Below are 14,542 nucleotides of genomic sequence, written 5' to 3'. Positions count from 1 at the left end.
TCTACCTTATTCTTCCATTTCCCAAAATGTATGTACCTTGCCTCACTTATTTGCAATTTTGCTTCACATTTCACTCATTTTACTATATACTATACAAATATTTTCACATACTGCATAAACTTCTTCCATCAATCCCAAACAGGGTAATTTAGAAGCAATCTTACAAAGAATCCACAATTGCAACCACCATCGATCTCGCACACTTAAGACACAGGTCACTACTACCACTTACTGACTAAGATTTATAGACACTAAAGAGTGTGAACCTTGACCCCAAAAAAACTCCACATGCCACTAATCTATGCCTCCTGTTTCTTCATCTCCAAATGTTACTGTGGTCATTTTCTACATTGTGCTTTCATATTGTTTATAAATATCATATCAGAAAATATTCACAATGTGTTTTTTTCTTTCAAGTGGCAGACAAAGTGATTAGTACCACCACCTCACATATGCAAAAAGAATATGTCTTGTGTTGCCTAAACAGAATGGTGTGAAAAAAACATGTGAGCTATGCCAATCTCCATCTTTAGTTTGCTATCTTGCAAAATACAATTATACGCAAATTTCCAATAATTATAGTGGAAATATGTTAATTACTTTCTTTTTAAAATAAAAAATTGAAAACTCAAGTGGTTTGCATTTCTTTTCTTTACTAATAGTAACAATCAGCACAACATAAAGTATGGAAGGTGAAGATGATGAATAAACACCAAAATGATCTCCACCTATTTCTCATAACATTCCATTCATATAAACCATGTGGTCCTAATAATATGAATCAGAAAAACAATGCTTTTGACTTCACCAAGCCACATAAAAGAAAAACATTTCTGCAGACTAATCAAGTATACATCTGCATTGGATCAAACAAAAACTGCAATTCCATGGCAACAGAACAAAAGAATAGCTTCCCAGCTTTTAAAAATCATTTGCAGGTCTTGTGCTCTTGTAAGCACTTTTTACAGTTGCCAGATCCTTTATTTCATTACTTTATTCTTTGTGACTTGGCATAATTGTTGGCCTCTATAGTTTAAAGCACCATCAGGCAATTGAAATATAAATGTTTTTCTAGTTACCCACACTTACTATTTCCCTGGTTCCTGCAAAGAATGCAAAATGTTTGCCATCTACAGTGTGCATGTCATATGAGGGAGGGTGTGCATGTCATATGAGTGAGTGAGGGAGGGAGGGAGGGAGGGAGGGAGGGAGGGAGGGAGGTAGGGAGGTAGGTACTTTATTAATCCCAAGGGGGTAGTAGCAAGGGAGAGAATTAAAACAAAACTGAGTGCCATTATGAACAATGCTGTACATCTTCCCATTGACACACTAACCCTGAAGATGTTCAGCCAACAAATCATTCAGCAGAAGTGTGACAAGAAATTGGGGTCCTTTATACCAACAGCAATATGCCTGCATAATGCCTCACTGTGAATGTGACAGCCCAGTCAAAACTTTTCTTTCTTTTGAATTTTCCTGCTTTAGTAACTCCATTGTGTGTTTAGACCAAAGTGTGTGTATATTTATTTATTTATTGAGCTTCTGTAAAAAGCCAGATTTCTCAATGGGGACAAATAAAGTTCTGTCTATCTATCTATCTATCTACAGACCACAACCTATCTGTTCAGTAACCAGTGAAATACGGTCCTCTTACAAGAAAAAACTAATGCTATGTTATAACATGTGAATTGAAGCATGTATTACAAAAATGTTTATGAATTATGTTATCTTCAGAATATATCCCATATCTGCCCATACTCAACCACAATGTTCAAATTTGAAATTAAGTGATACAGTGCTAATATTTTAGTAAAAATAAAAACACTTTACAGAAATATACATCAGAAAAATTTCTGCAAGAGCCAATCTCAGAAAGGTAATGTTAAACTCCACATATGCACTTATTCAAGTGGACTTGAATATTAGCTTCATATAGTTATTTAGATAATGGTATAATATTTTTCCTCTCTAAGCTAATATGTAATAGATTTTTCTCAGCTATATCTGTAATAACAATGTAAATTAATCAGTTAGGAACATAGTTCATGATTCTATCAAAGAGACTATTAGATTTGCTTTCAAATAGAACAATGGCATATATTTTCTGACCATATACCCTGATGTATGTTCAATAAGTATAGGACAGGAACTTAAAGAAATGTAACAAAATATGTAAACCTTAAACAGAAAAATATCATACAAGAACCTTTCCCTTTTCATGCAAGATGTTTTCCTTTTTATCAAAGTTTCTCTTTGTTTTTGTATGAACTACTTTTGCTTTGAATTTTACTAAAACCTTTAATGATAACTGGACTGTAAATTACTTGACTATGCAAACACTCATTGCCTAAATCAGGTACTATAAGGTAAACTGAAACTGCAGAATTTTGGAAACCTTGGACAAATGCAGCTACAATCTGTTCAAGCTATGAAGAATTAAACACAGAAAAGGCAAAAAAAATCCAAATTTGTTAGTCCTACCTCCAAATAGTTCTGAACCCCAAGTACGTTTTGGTGAACAGGTGCCTTCATTACTCCACTGTTGACAAAGACAATAATAGTTTAATTAACAAAACAATTACATTGTATCACAGTAATGTCATATATATAACTAATTGAGTAAACATATGTCAAATTATCATATAAAACTATATGATATAAGAAGTACACTAACATGAACAGTTTTAGAAAATGCTAGTTCTAAAGCAGTAATCTAAACCAAAATTACAACTACGCACACTTTTTGAAAGTCAAAGAGGTGATAAATGGTGCGAAAACAACTGGGTGAAAAAGAAAGAAAATAGTTAATATTGTTTTATCCACACAATCTAAATAAAAGTCAGTCTAAATAAAAGTCAGACAGATCTATTAGCAATGTGGCAGGTGGTCATCAATCTGTAGTGTGTTACAAAGCTATTGTAAAATGTGAAATTCAATCTACAAGTAACAATCTACAAATATAAAAAATGTAAGTCCACCTAGATATGGGAGTCCTCCAAAGCAATCCCTTACAGTAACAACAAAATTCTTCCAAAATGTTCAGAAGAATTCCAACACCATATTACATTCAATAACTCAAGAAATCTTTGCTGTTAATGTGCATGTTCACATCTCGCAAATACAACATAAGCCAAAGAGTTGCAGCATTTACAGAGCAGTGTCCAGGAGAAATGGGAAAAAGAAACTTTAGTAAAAGAACATTGCTACTCATATTAATCTTATGCTTGCTGTCTAAGGTGGTAGTGGAAGTGTCAGGTTTTGGGCCTGCACTTCTGTTCACAGCTCTGAATGACACACAATTATTCAAGAAGGCTGTGGTCTAAAAGTCATACCAAAATATCCTGTAAAAGAACATCTTCCCCTGTATTTGTGAGGTGCATTTGCATCAAAAATGTGTTGTTCAGCATAACAGTGATTCCAAACATTCCTGCTAATCTACCAAAGATGACATTTCATGCTTTTTGCAAATAATAAAGTTAAAATCACAGATCTAAATCCATTTGAAATTGGCATGACCTTAAGGAAGTGTTCATTCATGACAGTAAACAAAAATTGAAAGAACTGAAGAAATTTTAATTAAGAAAAGGCAAAGACATCTCAAAGCTGATGTAACAAACTGATTAATAACTACAGCAAAGATTTTGTCACTTGTGTCATAGTTAATAAAGGATGAGCCACCATCACTTGAATTCAAAACAGACTGAATGAACCATTAATACTTCACAAAACTGATAGCTGTTTAAAAAGTCAATGCAGAGTAGAAAAGGTCTAAACAAAAACCATGCTCAGCTAATATCAAAAACAAAGCACAAGGTGTATATACAGTATTTACTATTGTTAAATAAACAAACCAAATCCAATTTAATTTCTTATTCACCAAATTATTTTCTAAAGAGAGATGTCAAAGTTAAAGCATTTGCTAATATAAAAAGAGTGCTATCATTTCACAGAACTAAAGCCAGTTTATGAAGTGTAGTTCTCAGTCACCCGTTTAATATGAAATATACTTTACCAACCTAGAGAACCTTGACCTATTATCTAGGGATGCAGTGAAGCCTCCTGACAGATTGGAATTTGACTATTTACTTGCTCTAAGTTCAGACTTAGGCCAAAAATGTAAATATTACTAAAAAAACAAGTAGTCACTCACTTCCCAATCTTTTTACCCCTGCTAATGGATTACTTCCTATTTGTCTGTGTAATAGTGCAGATATTCAGGATATTCTAATGGAAAAATCAGAACAAAGGTATGCCTTTATACAGTACACATAAACTATTACTCCATATTTCTGACTTCAAAAGTATACTAGACAATGTATGAACACCAAAAGATGTCACTAAGATAAAAATAAACTGTTTATTTTCTCTGTAAATGTCTTTGCCAAGAAGTCTAACTCTAAACAGTTGCCTTTCACGGTGTCAACCAAAATTACATGTTGACACAGTTTTCTTCAATCTCCCCTGTCAGAATCTTCAGGAGAATAGTAAAGAACCCTGAGTGAGCCACAAAGAACTGGGATTGTTTCAAGGCCTCCTTGTCTGTCTCCTTAAAAATAAACTAAATATGATGGAAATCCTGATAATGAAACTCATCTCATAAAAAGGAAAATAACCCATGAGATGCTATCACTTTCAGTTACACAGCTCTGAATGGGACATTAGAAGAGCCTGAGTTCATCAGTACATTTCAAAGTGCCTAAAGCTCTGCTGAAGAGGCTGTGTGAGGTACTCTAAAAGGCGAAATTTAACTGCTATGGAGTTGTGGCTCACCTATGAACGATATATACAGTGGTGTGAAAAACTATTTGCCCCCTTCATGATTTCTTATTCTTTTGCATGTTTGTCACACAAAATGTTTCTGATCATCAAACACATTTAACCATTAGTCAAATATAACACAAGTAAACACAAAATGCAGTTTTTAAATGATGGTTTTATTATTTAGGGAGAAAAAATCCAAACCTACATGGCCCTGTGTGAAAAAGTAATTGCCTCCTTGTTAAAAAATAACCTAACTGTGGTGTATCACACCTGAGTTCAATTTCCGTAGCCACCCCCAGGCCTGATTACTGCCACACCTGTTTCAATCAAGAAATCACTTAAATAGGAGCTGCCTGACACAGAGAAGTAGACCAAAAGCACCTCAAAAGCTAGACATCATGCCAAGATCCAAAGAAATTCAGGAACAAATCAAAACAGAAGTAATTGAGATCTCACTTGCCTCAATTCAGTGTTCACGATCTACCATAAGAAAGAGACTGGGCAAAACGGCCTGCATGGCAGATTTCCAAGACGCAAACCACTGTTAAGCAAAAAGAACATTAGGGCTCGTCTCAATTTTGCTAAGAAACATCTCAATGATTGCCAAGACTTTTGGGAAAATACCTTGTGGACTGATGAGACAAAAGTTGAACTTTTTGGAAGGCAAATGTCCCGTTACATCTGACGTAAAAGGAACACAGCATTTCAGAAAAAGAACATCATACCATACCATATGGTGGTGGTAGTGTGATGGTCTGGGGTTGTTTTGCTGCTTCAGGACCTGGAAGGCTTGCTGTGATAGATGGAACCATGAATTCTACTGTCTACCAAAAAATCCTGAAGGAGAATGTCCGGCCATCTGTTCGTCAACTCAAGCTGAAGTGATCTTGGGTGCTGCAACAGGACAATGACCCAAAACACACCAGCAAATCCACCTCTGAATGGCTGAAGAAAAACAAAATGAAGACTTTGGAGTGGCCTAGTCAAAGTCCTGACCTGAATCCAATTGAGATGCTATGGCATGACCTTAAAAAGGCGGTTCATGCTAGAAAACCCTCAAATAAAGATGAATTACAACAATTCTGCAAAGATGAGTGGGCCAAAATTCCTCCAGAGCGCTGTAAAAGACTCATTGCAAGTTATCGCAAACACTTGATTGCAGTTATTGCTGCTAAGGGTGGCCCAACCAGTTATTAGGTTCAGGGGGCAATTACTTTTTTCACACAGGGCCATGTAGGTTTGGATTTTTTTCTCCCTAAATAATAAAAACCATCATTTAAAAACTGCATTTTGTGTTTACCTGTGTTATATTTGACTAATGGTTAAATGTGTTTGATGATCAGAAACATTTTGTGTGACAAACATGCAAAAGAATAAGAAATCAGGAAGGGGGCAAATAGTTTTTCACATCACTGTACTTCAGGTAAATTCTGACTTTATATTACTATTAAGTAAAGGTACAAAATAAAGGGGTCTAGCATAGAATTACCATACACTCCTTCATGTCCATGTGTTCATTGCCATGAGAATCATAATGGTCCCAATAGTGATACATTAAAATTAAATAAACCTGCAAATACATATTGAGGTTGCTGCAAATGCAATGAGCAGATTACCTTTACATATTAGTCAAAATCTATATACCTTTGTGTAATTCTCTACAAAATACCCATCCTGATAAACAGATTGCTTGAACTTTGTTCAAGTCATAAGTAAACACCAGTTTCACTACTCTTTGGACAGCCCTCACTGGTGTAATGATGATGACCTCACATCTGATCTTTTACAAACTTGAACAGGTGAAAGTCCTGCGGGTAGGAAGGTAGATCTAGACCACAGGAAGGTTAGAGAAGTTCCCAGCTGTTATTTTCTTTTCTCTCCAGGCAGCAATAAGCAATATGCAGTTATGCATTGTTGTGTTGCAGGATGACCTTTAGAATCAATGGTGCTTTTGGAGCGTCCGCAAGTAACAATTAGAAATGACAAAAATTCAACTAGTATGCATCTCTCTCAGAGGCCCAAAATAAAATTTTCAGTTTATTTTACTTTGATGATGTTACATGATGTTGTGTTCTGTTCTTTACTTTTTGGATTAATGTGATGAATCCAGCTTTATACAGAACTTGGAATGCTGTAACAAGGGTCATTGTCTTTAATGGCACAGAATTTCAGAAATTCCCCATGAAACAATCTTTTAGGTCAATTTTGTAATATTATGAATCAGCCACAAATTTTCTGGTATCCCAAATGTCCCACTATCTCTTGGACTATACAATGCAATATTCTAATCTCTGCTGTCACTTCTCTTTTTTCTGTCCCTAAGCGTGTGCCTTGAGCATGGGAAAGGTGCTATATAAATAAAATGTATTATTATTATTATAATTAGAGCAGCAACCATAAAGATGCATCCATGTACATAATGAGATAATATGCTTCACAGAAAATAATTTTCTACATGTTGTTGAAAAAACATGACTGTGTCAATCATTTTCTCATGCTGAATCAAAAAACTGATATTTGCAATTTCATTTTTCATTAATATGTTTGACAATAGTTTACAAGTTAAAAGTTTTCAATACACATGTTTTTTAAAACAAAATCTGATATACTTATTACAAATGCTACAGACCTCATATTTGCTTAAATACTTAAAATATCAGTCTGGAGGATACCAACTGGTTCCAGATATGTGTACTTTAATTTATATAACTGCAGATGATAATTTATTTTATCGATCTATCAATCTTGGATTATAAAACAGCCTTACTTGAACAAAATCATGGCTCCAGAATTCAAGTTGGTATGAGAGGCAATGCACAATGTGGGCAATGCCCAGCAGTCGAACTTTATTGTGAACAACATGTTGCTAAGCTAACAAACCCATGGGCCACTAAAGTGAAGAACATTTACCATTTCTCTCTGGTATGAACCATTACCCACAACCTGATGGAGTTGTAACAGAAATATGGTGGTTCAAAACTCTCAGAGAGCTTTTTACCATTTTACCAGTGAAGACAACACTTTTAACAGGCAACACTGCCATCAACTGCTTATTTAAAAATAAATCACGTTTTTTTCCTTGAGCACTTGAGACTCTACTAGACAACAAGAATTGAGTTCAGGTGCATCCGGTTTCCCCTGATCATCCTTGAGATGTTTCTGCAGCTTAATTGGAGTCCACCTGTGGTAAATTCAGTTGATTGGACATGATTTGGAAAGGCACACACCTGTCTATATAAGGTCCCACAGTTGACAGTTCATGTCAGAGTACAAACCAAGCATGAAGTCAAAGGAATTGTCTGTAGACCTCCAAGACAGGATTGTCTCGAGGCACAAATCTGGGGAAGGTTGAAGAAAAATTTCTGCTGCTTTGAAGATCCCAATGAGCACAGAGGCCTCCAATATCCATAACTGGAAGAAGTTCGAAATCACCAGGACTCTTCCTAGAGCTGTCCAGCCATCTAAACTGAGCGATCGGGGTTGAAGGGTCTTAGTCAGGGAGGTGACCAAGAACCCGATGGTCACTCTGTCAGAGCTCCAGAGGTCTTCTGCGGAGAGAGGAGAACCTTCCAGAAGGACAACTATCTCTGCAGCAATCCACCAATCAGGCTTGTATAGTAGAGTGGCCAGACAGAAGCCACTCCTTAGTAAAAGGCACATGGCAGCCCGCCTGGAGTTTGCCAAAAGGCACCTGAAGGACTCTCAGACCATGAGAAACAAAATTCTCTGGTCTGATGTGGCAATGTTTGAACTCTTTGGTGTGAATGCCAGGCGTCACATTTGGAGGAAACCAGGCCCTGCTCATCACTAGGCCAATACCATCCCTACAGTGAAGCATGGTGGTGGCAGCATCATGCTGTGAGGATGTTTTTCAGCGGCAGGAACTGGGAGACTAGTCAGGATAAAGGGAAAGATGGCTGCAGCAATATACAGAGACATCCTGGATGAAAACCTGCTCCAGAGCGCTCTTGACCTCAGACTGGGGTGACGGTTCATCTTTCAGCAGGACAACGACCCTAAGCACACAGCCAAGATATCAAAGGAGTGGCTTCAGGACAACTCTGTGAATGTCCTTGAGTGGCCCAGCTAGAGCCCAGACTTGAATCCGATTGGACATCTCTAGGGAGATCTTAAAATGGCTGTGCACCGACGCTTCCCATCCAACCTGATGGAGCTTGAGAGGTGCTGCAAAGAGGAATGGGCGAAACTGGCCAAGGATAGGTGTGCCAAGCTTGTGGCATCATATTCAAAAAGACTTGAGGGTGTAATTGCTGCCAAAGGTGCATCGACAAAGTATTGAGCAAAGGCTGTGAATACTTATGTACATGTGATTTCTCAGTTTTTTTATTTTTAATAAATTTGCAAAAACCTCAAGTAAACTTTTTTCACGTTGTCATTATGGGGTGTTGTGTGTAGAATTCTGAGGAAAAAAATTAATTTAATCCATTTTGGAATAAGGCTGTAACATAACAAAATGTGGAAAAAGTGATGCACTGTGAATACTTTCCGGATGCACTTTATATACACATATACATACATATATATATATATATAGTGAACCGGGCCTGGACACAGACAGGCGGACATGTTGTTAAAACACCACCACACGTTTATTTACACAGACTATTTACAATACTGGTCACAAAGACCCCAGTCCATTGGTCACTCAGAGCCCAGTCACGTGCACAATTACCCCAATCACACACAGTCCTGGCCACAATGCCTTTTCTTCAGGCCTCCTCCACAGCTCTCCTGAGCTTCGTCCTTCCACCTCCCGACTCTAGCCCTGAATGAATGGAGACGGCCCCTTTTATACAAGTCCCGGATGAGCACCAGGTGTTCCCGGCATTCCTCCCTTGGCCACGCCCCAGTGTGGCAGAAGTGCCGGTTGTCCTCCCGGCAGCTCTCCGGGTGCCGTCCCAAGTCTTCCCCCTCAGCACTTCCTGGTGTGGCGGAAGTGCTGGGGTAACAGGTCCCCAAGGCATTGGGGCGCCTCCTGGCGGTGACCACGGGCCCCTACAGGGTGGAGCTTCCATGCCCTGTACCCGTGGCCCCCAAAGCAACCAGGAAGGCGACCCCCACGTGATCCAGGGTGGGCACAGACCCACATCCGGTCCCTCGTGATGTCCCGGCCGGGTCATGGCCCCTGGCATCCCTGACAATATATATATATAAACATATACATACAGTATATATTGTGGCGAGTGGCTGGGGTTGCTACCCAGCCGGGACGCCCAGAAAGACCGGAGGAGGGCTTGCGCCTCCTCCAGACCACAAGGGAGCGGCCGCCCTGGTTGCTTTGGGGACCACGGGTAGCAGGGCTTGGAAGCTCAACCCTGTAGGGGCCTGTGGTCACCGCCAGGGGGCGTCCCAATGCCTGGAGAGCCTTGGACCTCAGCACTTCCGCCACACCCAGAAGTGCTGGGGGGGAAGGATATCGGGGACACCCGAAGTGCCTCCGGGTACACAGCCGGTGCTTCCGTCACACAGAGGAGTGCCGGTGAAAGATTACTGGAGGACACCTGTAGCACATCCAGGTGGATATAAAAGGGGCCGCCTCCCTCCCCACATACATATACATACATATATATATATATATATATATATATATATACATATACACATATACATACATATATATATCTGGAAACTATAATGTCGGATTATAATAAATTTACTGCCATGTTTGTAAAACAATCTTGAGATTATGTGAGCTTTGTGACAAGGTGCATTATCCTGCTGGAAATAGCCATTTAAAAAAGGTATGTTGCATCAATAAAAGTATACCCATTGTCAGAAACAATGCTTATGCACACTGTGACATTCAAACAAAAACACTCAAACAGTAACAAGTACAAAGAAAAAAATTGGCACACTATCAAACTAATAGCATCAGCCTGTGCAATTGACACAAGGGAAGATGAATCCAGGCTGCTTAGACAAAATTCTGACCCTACCATTGCTGCATAAAAAGAGACTCATCAGATATAGCTATATTTTTTAATCCTCAGTCACCCAGTTCCAGTTATCATGTGTCCACTGTAGTCATATTTTCCTGTTCTTAGCCAACAGCATTGAAAACCAGAATGCCCCGGAATTGTAACCCTTCTGCTTCAAGGTCCAATATGATCTGTGTTTAGTGATATCTTTATACACACTACTGTTGCAAAGAGCTATTATTATCTGAGTAGCTGTGGCCTTTCCCCTTTGACTCTTCTCCTTAGCAAGGCACTTTTGCAGTTAGAACTGCAGCTCACTAGATATTTTCATTGCACCATTCTATGTAATCACTAGAAACTGCAGTATTTAAAAATACTTAAGAGGGTAGCTGTTTCTGATGAACCCCACATCTGGCACCAATACATTATGTATTCTGCCCATTCTGGACGGCACGGTGGCGAAGTGGGTAGCGCTGCTGCCTCGCAGTTAGGAGACCCAGGTTTGCTTCCCAGGTCCTCCCTGCATGGAGTTTGCATGTTCTCTCCGTGTCTGCGTGGGTTTCCTCCTACAGTCTAAAGACATGCAGGTTAGGTGCAATGGCAATTCTAAATTTTCCCTAGTGTGTGCTTGATGTGTGTGTGTGTGTGTGTGTGTGTGTGTGTGTGTGTGAGCCCTGCGGTGGGCTGGCGCCCTGCCCAGGGTTTGTTTCCTACCTTGCACCTTGTGTGTTGGCTGGGATTGGCTCCAGCAGACCCCCGTGACCCTGTAGTTAGGATATAGCGGGTTGGACAATGGATGGATGGATCTTGCCCATTTTAATGTTTGCTTGAACTAAAACTAAATATCTTGACCATATCTGCATGTTACATACACCACGTTGGAGCAACGATTGGCTATTTGAAGGAGGAGACTATTTGCTTTAAAGAGGTGTACCTAAGAAAGTGGCCACTGAAAATACAGCATATCAAAGGTGGACCTGACCATAGGTATAGAATAGGTGGTGCAAAGAGCAATACAGCAGCACCTACTGGAGATGAGGGTATCTGAAGCTTATCTGTAATGTTACAGTATACCAGAGAGTCCAAATCTGATCCTGGAAGGCCAGAGTGGCTGCTGGTATTCATTGTAACTGTTTTCATAATTAGTAACTAGTTTTTGCTGCTAATTAAACTTCTTTTGCCTTCATTTTTATTGACTTGCTTTTTAAAACTCAGACTCCATAATTATTCATTTTTACTTATTTAGCAACAAAGCAAAAATGAGATACAACATGTGCCGACATATGTCCAATAAAAATAACGAAGAGTGAAGGTCTCAGCAATGCTGATCTGCTCAGGTTCGCAAAACATTTTGATGGTGCCCTTTGAAGACAGAAAATCATCCATTTTGGAAATGTTTGGTGTAGCAGAAAAACAGCAGCAACAGGACACTGAATTAAATAATAGGTTTAAATAACAACAAGAGCAGTCTTCTAATTAAGAAACTGGTTGCAATTAAACAAAGCAATTAAAATGAAGGAAAAGAAGTCAATTAATAACAGAAATTGGTCAATGGTTAAGAAACTGGCAGGAAGGAAAACCTGCAGCCACTGAAGCCCACGAGGATGGGAGTTGGACACTCCTGCTGAATATACAGATGACTAAAAATGAATCAGATTATGACATAAAATAGAACTAATTGATACTGATGAGATAAACACTGTAAATGTTATTTAAAAAACACTTTGCTGAAGAAATATACATTTCAATAATTGCCCCACATGACCGTCTAATGACATTTGAGTGTAAAAGCACAGTAGTTTCATCAAATACCAAATATGCAAAAATCTGCTCCTTACCACAGATTGTTGTATAAATAATATTATTCATTCTTGCATCAATTATCAAATCTGATTAATTAACTTACAAGGGCACTAGCCTAAGCCTATCACATCAGCTTTCTACACAAGGCTGAAATCTACCTTGGATGCAAATAATGGTAGATTTCAAAAGACACCAAACACACAGACAATTCACACAAGTATCACCAATTAAATGCTACCTCCGAAGAAGCTACTGATGGACCATGTAATTCAGTGAGTTAAGACACTGGCTTTATTTTACCTTCTGATGTTATGCAGAATACTTTCACCTAATAATGGCAGCAACCATGCTCCATTAAAGAATCAAAACTCTTTTTATTATGCTTGTAAAAGTCGCAGACAAGACACACAAGTATAAGACAACTGCAGTGTTTCTGTAGTCCATTATTAGAAGAATGTTTTAACTAGTATGAAAAAAGAAAGATTTTATACTGTAATTTTGATAAATTGTTCCTTTTAAGGCAATACTTTGTGAAATTCTTTCTCTGACATGTCTGCATTAAACATAAACCTGTAAATCATTTATATGCATGGCTCAGTTTTAAAAGCCATGCATTTAATGCATGCTAACCCGGAATGAGTAACTAACTGTACCCAGTAAAAGACTTGCGCCTAATTTAGAGTGGTCTCTTCACTTGTTATTGGAATCCCATCCCATCACACGCAAAACTACAATGGAAAAAGCAGTTTTTTAAACTCTAATTTATGTATTTGGGGTGTACTCAAAAAGAAAACTTAGCGTAAACTATTTTTCATTTGCATAAGATAGAATAGATTAATTTCAAATACGTTTCATGTGCCAAACTGGCAAAGGCAAATTATTGAACTGAAGCCAAGCTCACACTTCTGTGAGATTACCAGACACTCGAGTGACTTAACCTGCTAAGGGGGAAATTTACAGCTGCTGTTACTACAACGCAAACATTATTAAAATACACCAAATTACTGCTACTTCTTAAATTCACATAAATACAAAAACTTGCAAACCGATCACCTTTGAAACCGGAAGTATCTCAGAGAGGGATGACTGGTAGCACAGCGAAAATGGTTATTTTTCCATTAATATTAAAATTATTGGGTACGCACCTGTATTTGGTACCGAAATACTGAAATAATAACAGATAGCGAGCTTTTGAAGAGCACATTTTCTTTTCTGTAGGAGGCGTGTCAAGTATAAATAAAATTACCGTCCGAAATGGAGGATAAACAAGATTGAAAGAACTTTTTTAATGGAAATATTATTAATGTGACAGAAAACGTTATGGTACAGGTTCCAGCTGTGACTCTACGCGGTCAAGTTTTTAGAGACTCTTTAAAACATGCGACGTGCTCATGAAAGCCCGCGTTTAGAGGCTTCGCCACGACAGAATCGTTATTTCTTTATTTTTCCATTTATAAGTATTCCATCTGCAAATGTTTCGAATTATACAACCCGACTATATTCAGCTCAACTGGTAACAACACTGCCGCGTTAAAAAAATACATTAGTAGGTGTTAACAGGCACAACGTTTGATACCTAAATCTGACTTATTGGTATAAATACAGAGCAATTCTAAAAGGAGAGAGGGCCCATACTATGATGTCATATTTAGTGGCCGAAGATTATAGACTGCTGCGAAATATTTAAAGGATATCTGGAATTGACATAGAAATACAAATTTAGATCACATTTCTTAATTAATAGTTGACCTGTCTGAGTAATAACTTAATTGTTATAAATAAACGCATGCTTAATAACACAAAAGATGAAACAATGATACATTTCTCAGAAAATGTTTTGTTTATACGTTATGTATTAAGTTTGTTTTAACACAATGTGGAAATGTCACAGACAATCTCTTTATGTTACCGAAAAGTGTATTATGAGTTTTTCTGTTGTAGTATGAGTGCATTTACATGTTTGTAGATTTATTCTTGTGTGGAGCCTATCACTGGATGGAATTCCCACTTCACAATATGTGAAGCTCAAACACTGCTAG

The 14,542-nt window shown here is 38.1% G+C and overlaps 1 protein-coding gene across 3 annotated transcripts in view; it reads right to left on the bottom strand.

Annotated features, from left to right (window-relative positions):
- pusl1 (pseudouridine synthase like 1) overlaps positions 1-13,889 on the bottom strand; it is a 51,120-nt gene extending 37,231 nt beyond the window's left edge. For all 3 annotated transcript variants that reach the window (XM_039755753.1, XM_039755751.1, XM_039755752.1), the window contains exons 1-2: positions 13,649-13,889; positions 2,482-2,539 (exon numbers count right to left, since the gene is read on the bottom strand). In XM_039755753.1, the coding sequence (XP_039611687.1) occupies positions 2,482-2,539; positions 13,649-13,707 (117 nt within the window). In that variant the 5' untranslated portion in view covers positions 13,708-13,889. The remainder of the gene's footprint in view (positions 1-2,481; positions 2,540-13,648) is intronic.
- Between the last annotated feature and the right edge of the window lie 653 nt (positions 13,890-14,542).

Source organism: Polypterus senegalus, chromosome 6 (genome assembly GCF_016835505.1).
Source record: "Polypterus senegalus isolate Bchr_013 chromosome 6, ASM1683550v1, whole genome shotgun sequence".
NCBI classification, from domain to species: Eukaryota; Metazoa; Chordata; class Cladistia; order Polypteriformes; family Polypteridae; genus Polypterus; species Polypterus senegalus.
This window is presented reverse-complemented; position numbering and strand designations above follow the sequence as displayed.